The sequence below is a fragment of the Arvicola amphibius genome, chromosome 4 (genome assembly GCF_903992535.2).
Source record: "Arvicola amphibius chromosome 4, mArvAmp1.2, whole genome shotgun sequence".
NCBI classification, from domain to species: domain Eukaryota; kingdom Metazoa; phylum Chordata; class Mammalia; order Rodentia; family Cricetidae; genus Arvicola; species Arvicola amphibius.
In genome coordinates, this window is record NC_052050.1 from 56,992,905 (window position 1) to 57,008,077 (window position 15,173).

General features: G+C 50.5%; 1 protein-coding gene across 1 annotated transcript in view; it reads left to right on the top strand.

The window, feature by feature from the left end:
- LOC119813325 (protoheme IX farnesyltransferase, mitochondrial) overlaps nucleotides 1–2,470 on the top strand; it is a 111,619-nt gene extending 109,149 nt beyond the window's left edge. The window contains exon 7 of the mRNA XM_038328575.2: nucleotides 533–2,470. Within this exon, the coding sequence (XP_038184503.1) occupies nucleotides 533–939 (407 nt within the window). The 3' untranslated portion in view covers nucleotides 940–2,470. The remainder of the gene's footprint in view (nucleotides 1–532) is intronic.
- Nucleotides 2,471–15,173: the final 12,703 nt, after the last annotated feature.

The window sequence follows — 15,173 nt, forward strand, 5'->3', positions numbered from 1 at the left end:
GCTTTATGTCAAGTTGGCACAGGATAGAGTATCTGGGAGGAGGCACCACAACTGAGAAAGTAACTCTATCAGTTTGGCCTGTAGGCAGTTCTGTTGGGGCTTCTTTTTTTTTTTTTTTTTTTTTTGGAATTAATGATTAATATGGTAGGGTCTGGCCCATCAGGAGCAGTGCCACCTCTGGGAAGGTAGGTAGTCCTTCCTGGATTATATAAGAAAGCAGGTTGAGCAAGCCACTAAGCATTGTTCCTCCATGGTCTCTGCTTCATTCACTTCCTGCCTCCAGGCTCCTCCTTATGCTCTTGCTCCAACTTCCCTCAGTAACAAACTGTACATGAGACTTATAAGCAGAAACAAACCCTTTCTTCCTAATGTTGTCTTTGGTCATGATGTTTTAGCAGAGCACTAGAAAGCACACTGGTCACGTGGACACAGACCTCTAAAGTCCAGCAGGACTTTGGGACCAAGAGAACCTTCCTTTGGAAATCTCTGCTGGCACCTGACCGTTCCTCTTTCTCCCCACCCCTCTGCACAGGTGCGCTCCTTCTGGGTGGGATCCTGTACTCTTGGCAGTTCCCCCACTTCAACGCCCTGAGCTGGGGCCTCCGCGAAGACTACTCCCGGGGAGGCTACTGCATGATGTCGGTCACACACCCAGCCCTCTGCCGGCGTGTGGCATTGCGCCATTGCCTGGCCCTGATTGCTCTGTCAACTGCTGCCCCCGTGCTGGACGTCACCACGTGGGCCTTCCCCATCATCTCCCTCCCCATCAACCTGTACATCTCCTACCTCGGCTTCCGCTTCTACGTGGATGCAGACCGCCGGAGCTCAAGGAAACTGTTCTTCTGCAGCCTGTGGCACCTGCCGCTGCTCCTGCTGCTCATGCTCACCTGTAAGCAGCGGCCAGGTCGGGAGGGGGACAAAGGAGAGGCTCCAAGCTGAAAGCTAGTTGGCGTGTGGGGAACGTGAGAGCAGACATGTGCAGGCGAATGCAGAGCACTGCCCTGGGCCAGTGGGAGCGTGTTTTGGTGATTCTGGCCTGCATACGGAGAAATGGATGGTGTTGGCTGATGACAGATGGACTGGTGCTGTGCCATCACTTAACGGTTCTTTTTATATTAACGTCCAAACTGCCTCCCAAATAAGAAGGGACTGGCATGGTGAGTTAATGCAAAAGAGAATATTTTTCTCCTTGAAGAAATGCATCTTTCCCTCCAGCCCTGTGTTCTCTCGCCCACATGACACCTGTGCACATCTTCTCCTTCCCAACACACGCATACACACATACTCGCCACCTGAAGGCCATGGTGGCCATTGGTCAGACAGCTGGGTGCTTAGAACCCAAACTCTATAGTTCTGTATCCTGAGGCTCCCACAGGCTGCCTCAGAAGAGTACGTACTGTGGCTACAGCGCCCCGTCTCTGCCATGGAGACGGAGCCTGAATAGCTTTCTCCTACCGGCGTTCTCAACGACATACCCCATCAAGTAACAGAACATTGGTAGTGAGGGTTCCAAACGGTTGCCTGTGGCATCCCAGGCTGCACGGCCAGCACCTACCATCACCCCCATCCCCACCCCACATCAGGACTTCAGAAACACCCAGAAGTACATGCGTCTTCATCCTTCACTTTGAAGTGTAGTCACGGTCTGAGCATTTCTTTCTGGAAGGGTGTCACTTGACATGATCCCAGAACCCCCTCGGGCACTGTACCACTGTAGTGGTGTCTGGCTGTCAGAATGTTGCTGATGACCTTCTTGGGACTTCATGGAAAAGAGAGTGAGCTGGGCCAACAGTCATTCTGTGCTCATTCTTACCACTTTTGTGTAAACAGCATTTTCGCTCTGGTGCCTCCTGAGTCTAGAAATTCTCCTCTGTGTGTCCAGTGGAATTCAGAGAGGGCCAGTTGGGCCCCTAGTGGCCATGGGTCCAGTTCTGAGAATCCATGGCCTCTGATACAAAATGCAGTCACATGTAAGACTTCAGTCTTATGTGTATCCCTCCAGGTCCACAGAGAGGCCTGTTGCCTTAAAGTTGTGGAGCCTGGCAGGGTGTTTGAGTTCCTCGGTCTCCCAGGGTGCTGTGCCCTGTCCGGATTCCCTCAAGGGGTTTAAGCCACTTGAAAACAGTTCTTGAATTTGGACTGTTCTCTCAAAAATGTGGAAGGCATGGGCTGTGGTCCAAAGGCAGAGCACTTGCTTAGCCATGCTCTAGGCTCAGGGTTTGATCTCAAGCACCCCAACCCCCCAAAAGAAGAAAAAGAAAAAGTGGGGTGGGTTGGGTTTGCATCTAGAGTGACTCAGCACTCTGGTACCTCTTTCTGCCTGTTGTAATATTACCTCCTGGCTGTGTCCTGGCTGGTTACTGTGGGAACGGAATGGGGATGTCTGCAAAGGGCATCTGTGATTTGTTGCAGCCTCTAAGTCTGTAAAGTGTTGATTCTCCTCCTCCCAATAAAACAGTTACATAAACAAGAGCATGTGTCCAGTTGTTGCTCTCAGGCCCAACAGGGTTCAGCCTCCGCTGCCCCCCTCCAGCAGCGAGCCTACGACTACAGCAGGCTGCCCCCCTCCAGCAGCGAGCCTACGACTACAGCAGGCTGCCCTCCTCCAGCAGCTACAGCAGGTCGGTGTTTCCTTCTTCTGTTTTTTCCTGACTGTAAATTGACAAATTAGACTCATATCTACCTAGAGAGCACAGGGATGGGATTTGTGAATCCAAGGTGGAACGCGTTAGCATAACCATTGCCTCAAATGGTCATCACTGTAAGATAAGGATGTTTGAGATTTGGTGATTTTTGGAATGTAAATACAGTAAATAATAACATTATACAACAGTGAAATATTAAATAGTAATAATGCCCTTCACTCTGTGTCTGGCCATGCACTGTGGCCACCACCTCCCCTAACTCCTCTTCCTTTACCAGCCACCCTTCTATTTTGGGTCTGAATGGCTTTCGTTCTTCCGGTTTGGTTTTGTTGTGAAGGTAGTTCTGAGACAGGGTCTCCTGTGGCCCAGGGATGGCCTTGAATACCTGACGCGTGTCCGCTTCCCGTGTGTCTTGATGACAGGAGTGCAGCACCACAGCAGTGCATCGTGCAGAATCCACGCAGGAATGAGAGCACGTGGCATTAGTCTTTTCAAGCCTGGCTTACCGCACTCAGCAGAAGTCTTCCGCTTCTCTCCATGCCGTTTGTACATGGTGGAACTTCACTCTTTCTGCGACTGTCTGTTGTAGGTGTGGGCCTCGTTGTCTCTGTCAGTTATCATCTGGATGAGGGTGGCATCCAAAGACTAACCTACTCACTGCTTGATCCCCAGACTGTGGTGTCGGGTGATGGATTCTCTAAGACACGGGGCCTAGTAGGGGGTCTTCTGGGAGCCCTTGAAGGGATGGTAGGACCCCGGCCCCTTCCTATCAATCCCTTCCATGGTTATGAGGCAGCAGCGTTCATCTGCCACCTACTGTCGTCAGGACCAGCTAGCTGCCTTTACAGAACCTGAGAACTCCAGCGCTGTGGGCCAAATCAGCCTTTCTTCTTGATTGTCTCAGCCACAGTTCTTAACAGCTTTGGAATGCTAACACACGCCTTCAACGCCCAGCATCTCCTCAAAACCCTCCAGTCTCTTCCAGCTGCCTTCAGACCATTAGTCTTCCAGCCTGTCCTCCTCAGGGTATCACCCAGGTGTGACTAGACTTCTTGACACTCAGAGTTCATCGTCCTCTCCAGTGTGCTCAACACCGTCTTCCAGAGCCCCACACCGGGCTGCTGAGGGCTTCCTGTGCTCAGGGTGTCCCACCCACCAGATGCCATGGCTCCCACAGCCTTCAGGGCTCTTGCCAGGCCTTCCCGCCTTCTCTGCTTTCAGATGTCCTGCAGTCCAGTGTAAGGATCCTGCCCATTAGAGATCTGAGGCCCTGGGAACATGAACAGAATAGTCCTTGAGGACTCAGACTAAAATCTGAAAGGCTGGGTTTATGTAAGCAGGTATTTCCCCACCTTCCTAGACCCAGAACTTTCTGTGTTGATACTCCCTAGTCCTGGGGCCACAGAGTGGCCTGTAATGTGTGATGCGGGAACCACCCAGTGTGAAAAGACTTGAGTATAAAAGCAAACTCATACTTATTCTGTACCATGGCACTTCGATGACATGGTGGGCAGGGGGTGTGGAGCTGCGCTGCAGTGTGGACACAGTACACACTCGCTCACAGGGAACTGTGAGCTAGAGCCTTCCCAGGGCTGCCAGTGTGCAGCCAGACTGTTAGGGTGCCAGGCAGTGGTCAGCCACAGTCCTGACCATAGACACTGCTGTTCCTGTGGGGGAACCCCGTGCATTTGCTGCACTTTCAGCATACAGCATCTTCAGCTTCTTTTTCACAAGTTACTGAGGCGCAATCCCATTGTAAACTGAGCAGAATTTATCTTCCTTTTTAAAACATGTTTTTAAAGCCAGGCAATTGCCACATGCCTTTAATCCAGCACTCAGGAGGCTGAGGCAGGTGGAGCTCTCTAAGTTCGAGGCCAGCCTGGTCTACAGACCTAGTTCTTGGATAGCCAAGGCTACACAGAGAAACCCTGTCTCCCTGTCCAAAAAAAAAAAAAACTGTATTTTTAATTTTTGTGTATGTGTGTATGGGAGGGAGGAGGGAGGTGTGTTCAGATGCCTGCATCACATCCCTAAAGCTGAGGTTCCCTGGAAAAACAGATAAACTATTAACCACTGAGCCATCTCTCCATCCCCTCTACATTGCTTTTGACTGAGAAAATTCTGACACCTTCCTTTTGTTTTAATGAACCCATCAGTGAAGAGTAAACGGAATTTCAGGGAAGAGAGGTGGTTCTGTGGGTAGAGTGTCTGCCTGAACACAGCATGAAGACGTCATCCCCCAGAGCCCGTGTGGAAAAGCAGTGTTACTGTAAGATGGGACGCAAATACAAGAGACTCCCAGAAGGCCACAGGCCAGCTAGCCAGGCATACGCAGTGGTTGAGTGGTTAACAACAGAGATCCTGTCTCAAACAAACACCTGAGGTTGACCTCAGACCTCCACAGGGCACCATCACACACATGTGCACTCTCTCTGTCACACGCACACACACACGCACATGCACAGATGTTTGATTTTGATTCACCAGAAGGTTCATCTTTGAAAGACTTTAGCCATGAGAGGATTTTACTTTTTTTTTTTTTTTTTTTTTGGTCAGGGTCTCTCAATGTAGCCCTGGCTGTCCCAGAACTCACTCTGTAGCCCAGGCTGGCCTCAAACTCACAGAGCTCCGCTTGCCCCTGTGCTGGGATTAAAGGCGTGCTCCACCACACGGTGGGATGCCACTTCTTATCCTGGGTCAGTTTTTCTTTTCAAATGTAAAAATGGGATCTAACACCCAATAGAAATGTCTTTTGTTAAGGATGTGTTTAATTTTTTAATTATGCATGTATGTGTCTGTCTGTATGTGCACATGTGTCTGCAGTTCCCTGCAGAGGCTATAAGAAAGCAGCAGGTTCCCCGGATCTGGAGTTCAAGGTGGTGGTGAGCTGCCTGACATGCGTGCTAGGGTGGAAATGGGTCTTCTTCAGAGCAGACCACTGTTAACTGTTGAGCCATCTCCCCAGCCCCAGAGATACCTTCCTAACAACACTTTAAATATGTACAAGGGGTGCCGGGCACTGATGCTGGCAGCCAGAAGCAAGAGCGTGGTGCTACACTATGCTGGGTTTGCTGGGCTGGGCCTTAGCATGAGCCTGTCCAAGGCTATGCATCTGCTCATGACGTCACTCTCCTGTATTCCTCCACCCCAGTTCTAGTTAAGCTCTTGTTGGCTTTGCTCAGAAACAGCTAGCTGGGCCTCTATGCTTCTTTGCCCAGTGGCATGCTGAGAACAGAGGAGAGCGTTTCTGTTCGCTGGCCTCATGTCAAGAACACTTGCTCCTCTGACTTTTGCTAGAGCCACGGTCTCAGGCCTCTGAGCCCCTCTCTTTTGCCCCCTTACACACTTCAAGTGACAAGGCAGTCATAAGGCTGAGACTTCTATGCAGTTCTACCCGCCGAACCCCATAGGAAGCAAGTGTTTGAGTGGCTTCCAGGGGCAAAGAAAACAGTCACCTTACTTAACACGGGTGGAGAGCCGGGGGGGGGGGGGGGGGGGGGAAGGGTGTCACTGACCTGGCCCTTTCTCTAGAGTTGAAGCAGCTAGTGATAATCCAGGAGGGTCCCCCACCCCTCCATTAATGGCGGTCCTCCTCCGTCTGTCTGCTACAGTCCATGGAGGCTGCCAGCCAGGCAACTAGACAGTAAACAGGTCTCGGCAAGTCAGCTGGACATCTGACACACCACATTGGCCTTTCCCATCAGCCATTAAGCCTTTTAAATTATGTCTACTAAGCTGCTTCCTAGAGGGGCACAGAAAAAGACCATCTTGTAAACCCGCATATAAATAGCCTCATGCCAGGTGATTGCACTCCCGGCATCTTTTAGCCACAGGTTCTTAATCAGCTGCAAGAAGTGAAGATCCGTTCTGGTCAAAGAGCCTGTAACACTCGCCTCTGCCATCCGGCCCAGTCCTTAGTGGATGGACCCATCCTGTATATCACAGAAGACACAAGAGGCAAGGGAGCTGATGACTGAACTTAAAATCTGATTGGCTGGCCTGGTCATACATCAGTGTGGTACCCATCACCCCTCACCGACGCAAGCCACCTAATACATTAATGCATCTTCCGTTGTACCCTCACCCCTGCCTAGGCCTTTTCACATGCCACCCTGAATAATCCTGACACCCCAATCACCGTGTCTCTGGGGTGGGGAAGTCATTCACGATGGAATAGAATGCAGAGAGCGCTCGTCATGTTTATAGGGCTCACATGATCTGACCCTGCTCACCCTCCATCCCCAAACTACCCTTCTCCCAGGCCTCCCAGCCAAGTGTGGAGCAGCTGCAAAGTAAAAGCCAAGGGCCTAGAACCCCCAGGTACAGAGACCATCAGGGCCCATGGCTCCCATTCAGTGGAAGCCATGAGGTTCCAGGGTCTCCCAGAAAAGCTGATCTTCACGTGATAGCCAGGGGGCACTACAGGAGGACATGGGAATAGAGAGAGCACAGTGTGTGGTTGAGTGGCCCCCTCCCCACTCAATCTGCCCCGAGGGAGGCAAGGTGCCTAAGACAAACAACTCAGAGTATCCAGGCAAACACAAACAACACCTCCATCCTTCCCAGCTCCAACAAACAAACACAAAGAGAAGAGCCCAGAGCAAACAAAGCCAGCAGGCACCCAGAGAGGGTGGGGTGTGCTAAGCACCAGCCATTCATTCTTATCCTGAGCCACAGATTAGCCGAGGTGCCCTACAGTGGCAGCTGGAACCCAGAGTTTGCTCTCAGGGATGACAAAGCATTGTGGGGACAGAACGTAGAAGGAGTCTTTTCCCCCAGGTCTTTGGACTATGGCCTCCACTTCCAGACCTCCCTGCTCAGCCTCACCATGATCCTGTCTCTTTCTCTTGACCTTTTGGCCTTCCTTGCCTTTGGGCTCATGCCTGGCATTGAGTGGGTCTGGCTGGAAGCCCCAACTCTAAGGAAATGTGAGCCAAACTCAGAGGTGAAGTCAGCCTACAGTTCTCTTTTCTTCATGGCTTAGTCCAGTATTATAGCAATTCCATTGCTTTCTGCTTACACAGAAGAACTCAGCATAGGCAACCATCACCAGGCGGAATCCTGGGGGTGGGATGTGGCAGAGGGTGGTGAAGGAAGGGGGAGAAGGATCGACGGGTGCCTGGAAGCATGAACTACTCACCATGGCTCGAGTTTGGCATGGGACAAAGCCAGGCAGAGACAGGGGAGGAGATTCAAGAAAGAAGCAGAGGGACCCATCTGGCAGGCATCTTAGCAGTCATAGACTTTACCCAGAGGTAATAGGGAGCCATGGAAGAGTTGAACAGGAAAGCAGCATGATTTAAGTTTGTGCTGCAGGAAGACAACCCAGCCCACATGATGGAGAAGGTGAACTTGGATACTTGGAGAAAGCAGGTGAGAAATACCTCGATCTGAGCAGCCAAAGAGAAGGGGAGGAATAGGAACCCTCACTGGGGTCTTTAGCTGGAATAAGAACCTGATATATTCCCGGTGAGAGACTAGGAGTTAGGCAGTGCCCCGGTAGGCACACAAATAGATAGGGAGCCTGACCATAGCTAGGTAATAAAAGTGGCAGATTTCTAAGGTGGCCAGCTTCTTCCTCATTCATCTGACTTGAGACAAAAGTCTGGCAGCTTCAAACACAGGCCTTGTTGGCTTGTCTCCCATCAGTGGGCCCATTTTCCAAGGTGAGGGCCTGCTCAGGATGTGACACACAGTAATTCTGGACCAGTCTGCCATTCTAACTCTGTAGAGGAGGAAAATGTCAAAGGCAAAAAAAAAAAAAAAAAAAAAAAAAAAAAAAAAAAAAAAAAAAAAAAAACCCACAACCCTCCAGGCCTCAGGAAAAGATGGGATTTTCAGCTTTCCAAGCTCTTCCCCACTCCAAACCCCACCCAGGCCACCTTGTCTGCTGCATGCAGGGGTTCCCACACCCTTGATAAATGCCTTCCTTCGACTGCTATGTGCAGTGCTTGAGTCTTTTGTTTTTTTTTTTTTTTTTTCTTTCCTGCTACCGGTTGTCCTCCAGATGTTCCTGCCTTTTACTTCTTTAACTGGCAGAGGGAACGAACCCAATCAAGACCCATAGACTGTATCACTAGAGTCCCGGTTAGGGAGATAGGGTAGTTTCATTCACTGCACAGGATATTCCTCTGCCATTTCTGATGTCCCCTTCTGTTGCCTGAAGTCATAGGCTCCCCTGTTGCTGGTCTCATGCCTGAAGAAGCAGCGAGCTGCCCTAGGATATCTCTCCTCCGGCAGCCATACCCTTCAGCCTTTCCCAACATGTAGGCCTCTGACAACCCAAGCCTCTGGCTGGCATTCAAGGGAAAGCTTCCTACTGATGCCCGCAGCACGCTGCTGTAAACAGCCAGCCTGCTGGAGACCTGGCACTGCCTGCCTCCAGCTGATGGCGGCCCCCAGTCAGCAGTCTTTAGTGGAAACTTCCCAGGACAGGATCTCTTTCCACCCTCCCTCACCTGCTGCCTGAGCCCCAAGCTGGAAAACCCACAGGGCATTCCGTGAGAACATGCATTTTCCAAACAGGAGGAATGAGAAGGCTAACCTTAAACCTGCCTACCCTGAGACCTGAATGAACAGTTCTCCGAAGGAACACAGACGGCCCCAAGTGCATAGGAGATGCTCAGCAGAGTTAGCCATCAGGGAAACGCAGACCCAAACCAGTGAGAGTTTGGGGTCTCTCCAGTAAGAACAGCTGGTGCCCCGAGTGGAGCTCTGCTAGGGTTAGCAGCAGCCCTGATTCACCGTTGGTGGCATGTAGGTTAGTGCAGCCACCACAGAGACCCATGTGGACTATTTAAACCCTGGAAGTAAAGGTTGAGAGTAGATGACGAAGTACTAGAAACTGGGAAGGAGACTGGGGTCTGGGACAGGGATGGATGTGGTCAATGATATATGCATTCTGTGTATGGAACCAGCATGGTGGATCCCATTAACCCAAATCCTAGCTGAGACCCAAGTTCCTCACAGTGCCATTTGGGACTAACTTCCTTTCAGAAAACAGATCATCCATCCAGGAGCAGACAAGACAACAACACCTACCTGCTAAGACTATTGTCTAATCATAGGCAGACTGTGCAGTCTGAAAGCAGAGTGTGTCCTTGTGAGGGAACCATTTGACTCACCAGTTTCGATCTGAATCCCATCCTGCGCAAGGCAGAAATCCAGGCTGAAACGGACCCAGTCGAGAGAAGAAATGGGCCAGGTGGTGGTGGTGGTGCACCCCTTTAATCCCAGCACTTCAGGGCAGAGGCACGTGGGTCTCTGAGTTCAAAGCCAGCCTGGTCTACAGAGTGAGTTCCAGGACAGCCAAAGTTAACACAGAGAAACTCTGTCTCGAAAAACAGGTGGGTTGGGGGGGTGGTGTGAGAAGGAGGAGGAGGAGGAGGAGGAAGAGGAATGGGCAGTTCTTGTGGCTGGAAGTTTAAGCAGTATTCGGCATTCTAGTCTCAGGATTCGCTTGTTTCAGGAGTCAGGTAGGTCTCGGCACCACTCTTGGCAAGATCTCTCCCCTTAAGATATTAAAGCCTCTAAAGTAATCATTTCCTTTCCTGCCTTAGGCCAAGTCCTATTCCAGGTGCCAGGGGTGCAGGTAAACATCTACTCGTCTGCCTCAGGTATCTCCTGAAGAAAATGCAAAGACTCTGCTGACCATGGTAGAGAACAGGAAGGCTGGGATAGTTTATTCAAACCGAGTAAGAAAGAGCTGAAGTCTCGGGACAGCAGTCCAGACGTCAATCGGCCTGATTCAGGTTCATACTTGTCTTAACTGACCCTGGCTCCTGTCAGTCACAGCCCCCACACGTGGTTATCTTTCCCATGACCAAGAGGGTGGAAGAATACAACACCTTCCAGGTTGGTGGCCACAGTGACTTGGGTCAAACGCTCTAAGGAAATTGGGTGCTAGAGAGAGTCCCAGGGCCTTGGAGAGCTATGCTAGTCAAGCTGGGCCACATTGTTCTCTACACCTCCCTACTCCCCCCACCCCCTCCCCCGCCATAGTTAAGGCAGGGAGGCCTGACCTTCCCCACCTGTAGGTCCCAGCTCTTTCTGAAGAAGAAACAGCCCAGATGAAGGTGAACTTGGTGTGAGGTCATTGGCGAGGTGACTGCTCCTGCCTTTTACCACCTGCTGAGATTTTGCAGCCAAAGCCTTGTTCAGGGAAGGAAGGGCCAGAGTCAGGCTAAAGCCGAACCACCAAGGGTCAAGAGCGTCTTGCCAGTGCCTTTGAACTTCAACAGTTTTCTTTTCAGAATACAACACTGCTTGCAAGGGCCTTCTGCTTCCCCTGGCGTCTCAGAGGGAAGCTTCATGGAGAGCTAGCAAGGTCTGCCTTTCACCCTACCTGTGACCTGGAACTACCGTCATGAGCCTGCCTGCAGGACCAGGGACAGCCAGTGCCCAGCCACTCCAGGAAAGAGGACAACACCTGCCACCAGCAAGGCTCCCCACGGGAAATGGTCCTCTCCTTCAGAATTGTCCCTGCTCCCTCATCTAGAAAGGGGACACTTGGCATTCTCTAGGAGTCATTTTAATGCTAATGTGTTTAGTCAAACAGAGGAGGCCAAACAGATGTGGGCCATTTGGCAGGGATGTAGTTCATTTGTTAGCAAGTGCGAGAGGCTGGTTGGCAGGATATTAAATATTACCTTGGTTATTCACAAACACTTCATATTTCAAGAGAGGCAGGGAGGCGAAGGCTGCATCCGATAAATCAGCCTTTGTCAAAGAGGCAGAAAGAGGCAAACATTTGATAAATTTGTGTCATTGTGTTCAAAGATCAAAGGCCCTAACATATGTATTTGTACAACTGGCATTCCAGCAGACAGCTAGAACAGAGCGAGCCTGGACAGCTGGAGACAGAAAGAATTAGCCGATTCCAGTCTGTAATTAGCTGAGGCTCGGGAGCTGCAGGCGAGTCAGTGGCTGAGTCTCCTGCTGCCCGTGCCAACAGGAAGGAGGCTCCATGGTGAGTGGAGGGTGGAGTGGGGCTTTGCTCAGCCCCTCAGTTGACCTGATGGTGTCTGTTATGGCTGACCTTATGCCAACTTGACACAACTTAGAATCACCTTAGCAAGGAGCCACACCTGAAGAACTGTCCTGTTGCCTTGATTGATGGGAGAAGACAGAGCGAGAACCTTCTGGTAGCAGCCCAGATAAAAGGGCGTGGCAGGGGAAGAGCATCTCCCTGTTTTCCTGGCCTGGCCTTCCCTCTTGCTGTCCAGATGATTTACCCTGATGGCTGCCGCTGATTCCTTCGCTGATCAGAACCAGCATTTCGAATCTTTCATCATGGATTAGGAAGCAGCAGCTCTCCAGGAACATTCCAGGCTTTTGGCAGCAGGTTAGGTTAGGACTGCTGAGGCAGCCAGCCTCGTGGACTGAGCAACTCCCAGTTGTCTCCCCGCCCCCGCCCCCGGCAGTGAGAGACAAGCCTCTAAGGGACTTGTGACTGCTGAAACCCTCAGCCTCAAGGACAGAGAAAGAACCAGGATCAGCCCCTCAGGTGTGATACTACTGTTACTGTTTTAAAACTGAGCTAATAAGTTCTTAAAGACACACACACTTGCTCCATTGGTTCTGTTCCCCTAGAGAACCCTGACTAATACAGCGCCTTCAGGTCCTTAAACCTGCTCCCACGTGAAAGTCTCTTCCAAACAAATACTCAAAAACTGTGCCAAAAGAAAAAAGCATCGAGTGTTGGCCACAGTCAGAAGTCAGGGTAACCATCTTGGTTTGTGGAGTATCCAGACTGGCCCAGGGCTCCCTGGGTTGCCTGCTGCCATCAGTACCACAGGCCTCGCGTTCTTAGTTCTACTCTCCCATAATCCCGCCCATCTTCACCCCGCATTCTCTATGCCCTGTGTGTCTTCTTCATTCTCACCCTGGATGTAGTCTCGCGTCTCTTCCTAGCAGCAGAGTTGAAGGATCATTGAAAATCTTGTTTCTCTCTTTTTTTTTAACTAATTAATTTCTTTATTTTATTGGTGTTTTGCCTGTTTGTATGTCTGTGTGAGGGTGTTGGATCCTGGAGTTACAGACAGTTGTGAGCTGCCATGTGGGTGCTGGGAATTGAACCTGATTCACCTGGAAGAGCAGTCCGTGCTCTTAACCACTGAGCCATCTCTCCAGCCTGCCACTGGTAAACGCTACACTCAGCTCCTCAGTTCCCTCAGTGCCAATGACCACCGAAGCCCTATGTAAGTAATGTCCATTCCCACCTGGCCCAGTTTCCCCCTGCTGTCTGATCTTCATACCGGCTCTTCTCCCCTTTTCCCCAGAAAGCAGCAGCATTTAGATGGTGGCCACTGTTAGTCAGGTGCCGGTTGTGGGGACATAGCATCATCTCAGCTCCTTTCTCTGACTGCCCTTAAATAGATTTCAGAAAGTATTTCATCTTTGGTGCACTAGGCTAGCTACAGTAACAAACCCCTCTAAATCTATTAGTTATTTTCTTTCTTTTTAAAAACATACTTGTTTGAGACAGGGTTTCACTTTGTAGCCCTCGCTGACTTAGACATCACTATATAGACCAGGCTGGCCTCCAACTCACAAAGTTCCCATTTCCTCTGCCTCCTGAGTGCTGAGATTAAAGGCATGCACCACTATACCTGGCATAAAATTATGGTTTTTTTTTCTTTAAAGCCTGGGGCTCAAGCCAGATGCATATCACAGGTGAGCTAAGGTTTCTACTGCAGATCCAGACTGAGCACCCAGACTAATAGGCCATCCTCTTTCATGTGCTCCTTTCTGAGGCTAAGGGGAAAAAAAGCTTAGGAAGTCTCTCAAGGCAGCTAAATGCCCCACCCATCCACAAGGGAAAAAAACGTGTTTTGGGTTCCTTCTGTGTTTGGGACACCTAATGTATTTTCCGTACTAGACTCTGCACCTAAACTTATCAAGGCAGAGTTTTAAACATCGTTTCCAAAAAACCTGCTGACAGAGGTTTCTTTCCACTCGGGTTCTGTGTGAGCACCATGCTGGAGATCACACCCAGAGCCTTGTGAATGCTATGCCCTTGAGCTACAGTCCAAGCCCTGGTTCTTCTTTTTCCTTCAAAGGTTTATTTTATTTTTATGCGTATGTGCGTTTTGCCTGCATGTATGTATGTGCACAAAATGTGTGCCCAATGCCCACAGAGACCGGAAGAGGATGCCTGATGCCCTGGATCTGGCGTTACAGATGGTCATGAGCTGCCATGTAGGGGTTGGGAAGAGAACCCAAGTTCTCTGGAAGAGCAGCCTGTGCTTTTAATGGAATGGAATGTCTCCCCAGCACCAGCAGTCCTAATTATGCCCGTTTTCTGGTGGTTGGTCGGTGGTAGGTTGGTCTTTTGAAACAGGGTCTCATGTGACCCAGGATTATCTCAAACTCAGTAAATAGCCAAAGATGACCTTGACCTCCTGATCCTCCTACTTCCAAGTACTGGGAATTACAGCTGTGCACCACCACACCCAGGTAGAGATACCCATCCTTGAAGAATATTCTCAAGCACCAGACCAATGAAAGACCTGGTTCCCCCCTTCCGTGACTTGCCCTGAGTGACTCCTGCATCACCCAGTGCTGCTCCAATCCCAGTGGGACTCACGCTTGTAGTTTGTAGTTTGTCTTAGAATAAAAGCTGCAACACTGACAACAGAAATGCTGCCCACCTCTGCAGCTGACTTAGCAGGGACGGCAGCAGGGACGGCAGCTTTGGTGGGGCCACTTGTTAAATGCGAAACAGCAATCATTAGGTGGGCTTTCCATTCCCATTCTGATCGGAGTGACTGGACCCTCATCGAGCCAGTGTGAGCCCACTTCGTTGCTACGAGCTGGTTTGGGGACAGGCATATGAATGCCTTTTGCTAGTAAGGCTTGAGTGGGGTATGTAAGAAGCTTCTGGAAGGGTCTCTTTATGTGTACACAACAGGACTCCTCCACTTCCTGTGATCATGTGGTACCTGGAGGGAATACCTGTGGCCTCTGCAGGGGTAAATGGAGCAGGGAGGCCCACAACCCAAACCTCTGAGCCTGGTGTTAGGTGGGATAGTATACCATTGCCTTGGTTTAAAATGGCTTGAGTTGGTTTATGGTCCTGGGCAGTGAGAGGCATGCTGGTTAACACCATGAAGGGAGGGGAGGTACAAGGGCCTTCACCTAGTGTGTTGGCTAATTTTATATCAGCTTGCCACAGCTGGAGTCGCCGGGGAGGAGGAAACCTTGATTGAGAAAATGCTCCCACCATAGTGGTCCGTGGGCAAGGTTGTGTGCCATTTTCTAGATTGAGATTGATGTGGGAGGACCCAACCCCCTGTGGGTGGTGATACTCCAGGACACTTGGTCCTTGGCTGTCTAAGAAAGCAGGCTGAGCAAGCCAGGAGGAACAAGCCATAAGCAGTGTTCCTTCGTGGCCTCTGTTTCAGCTCCTGTCTTGAGTCCCTGAGCTGACTTTTCTTTGTGATGGACTGTGATCAGGAGGGCACTTAAGGTGAAATAAACCCTTTCCTCCCCAAGTTGCTTTGGACCATAACATTTTATCACAGCAAC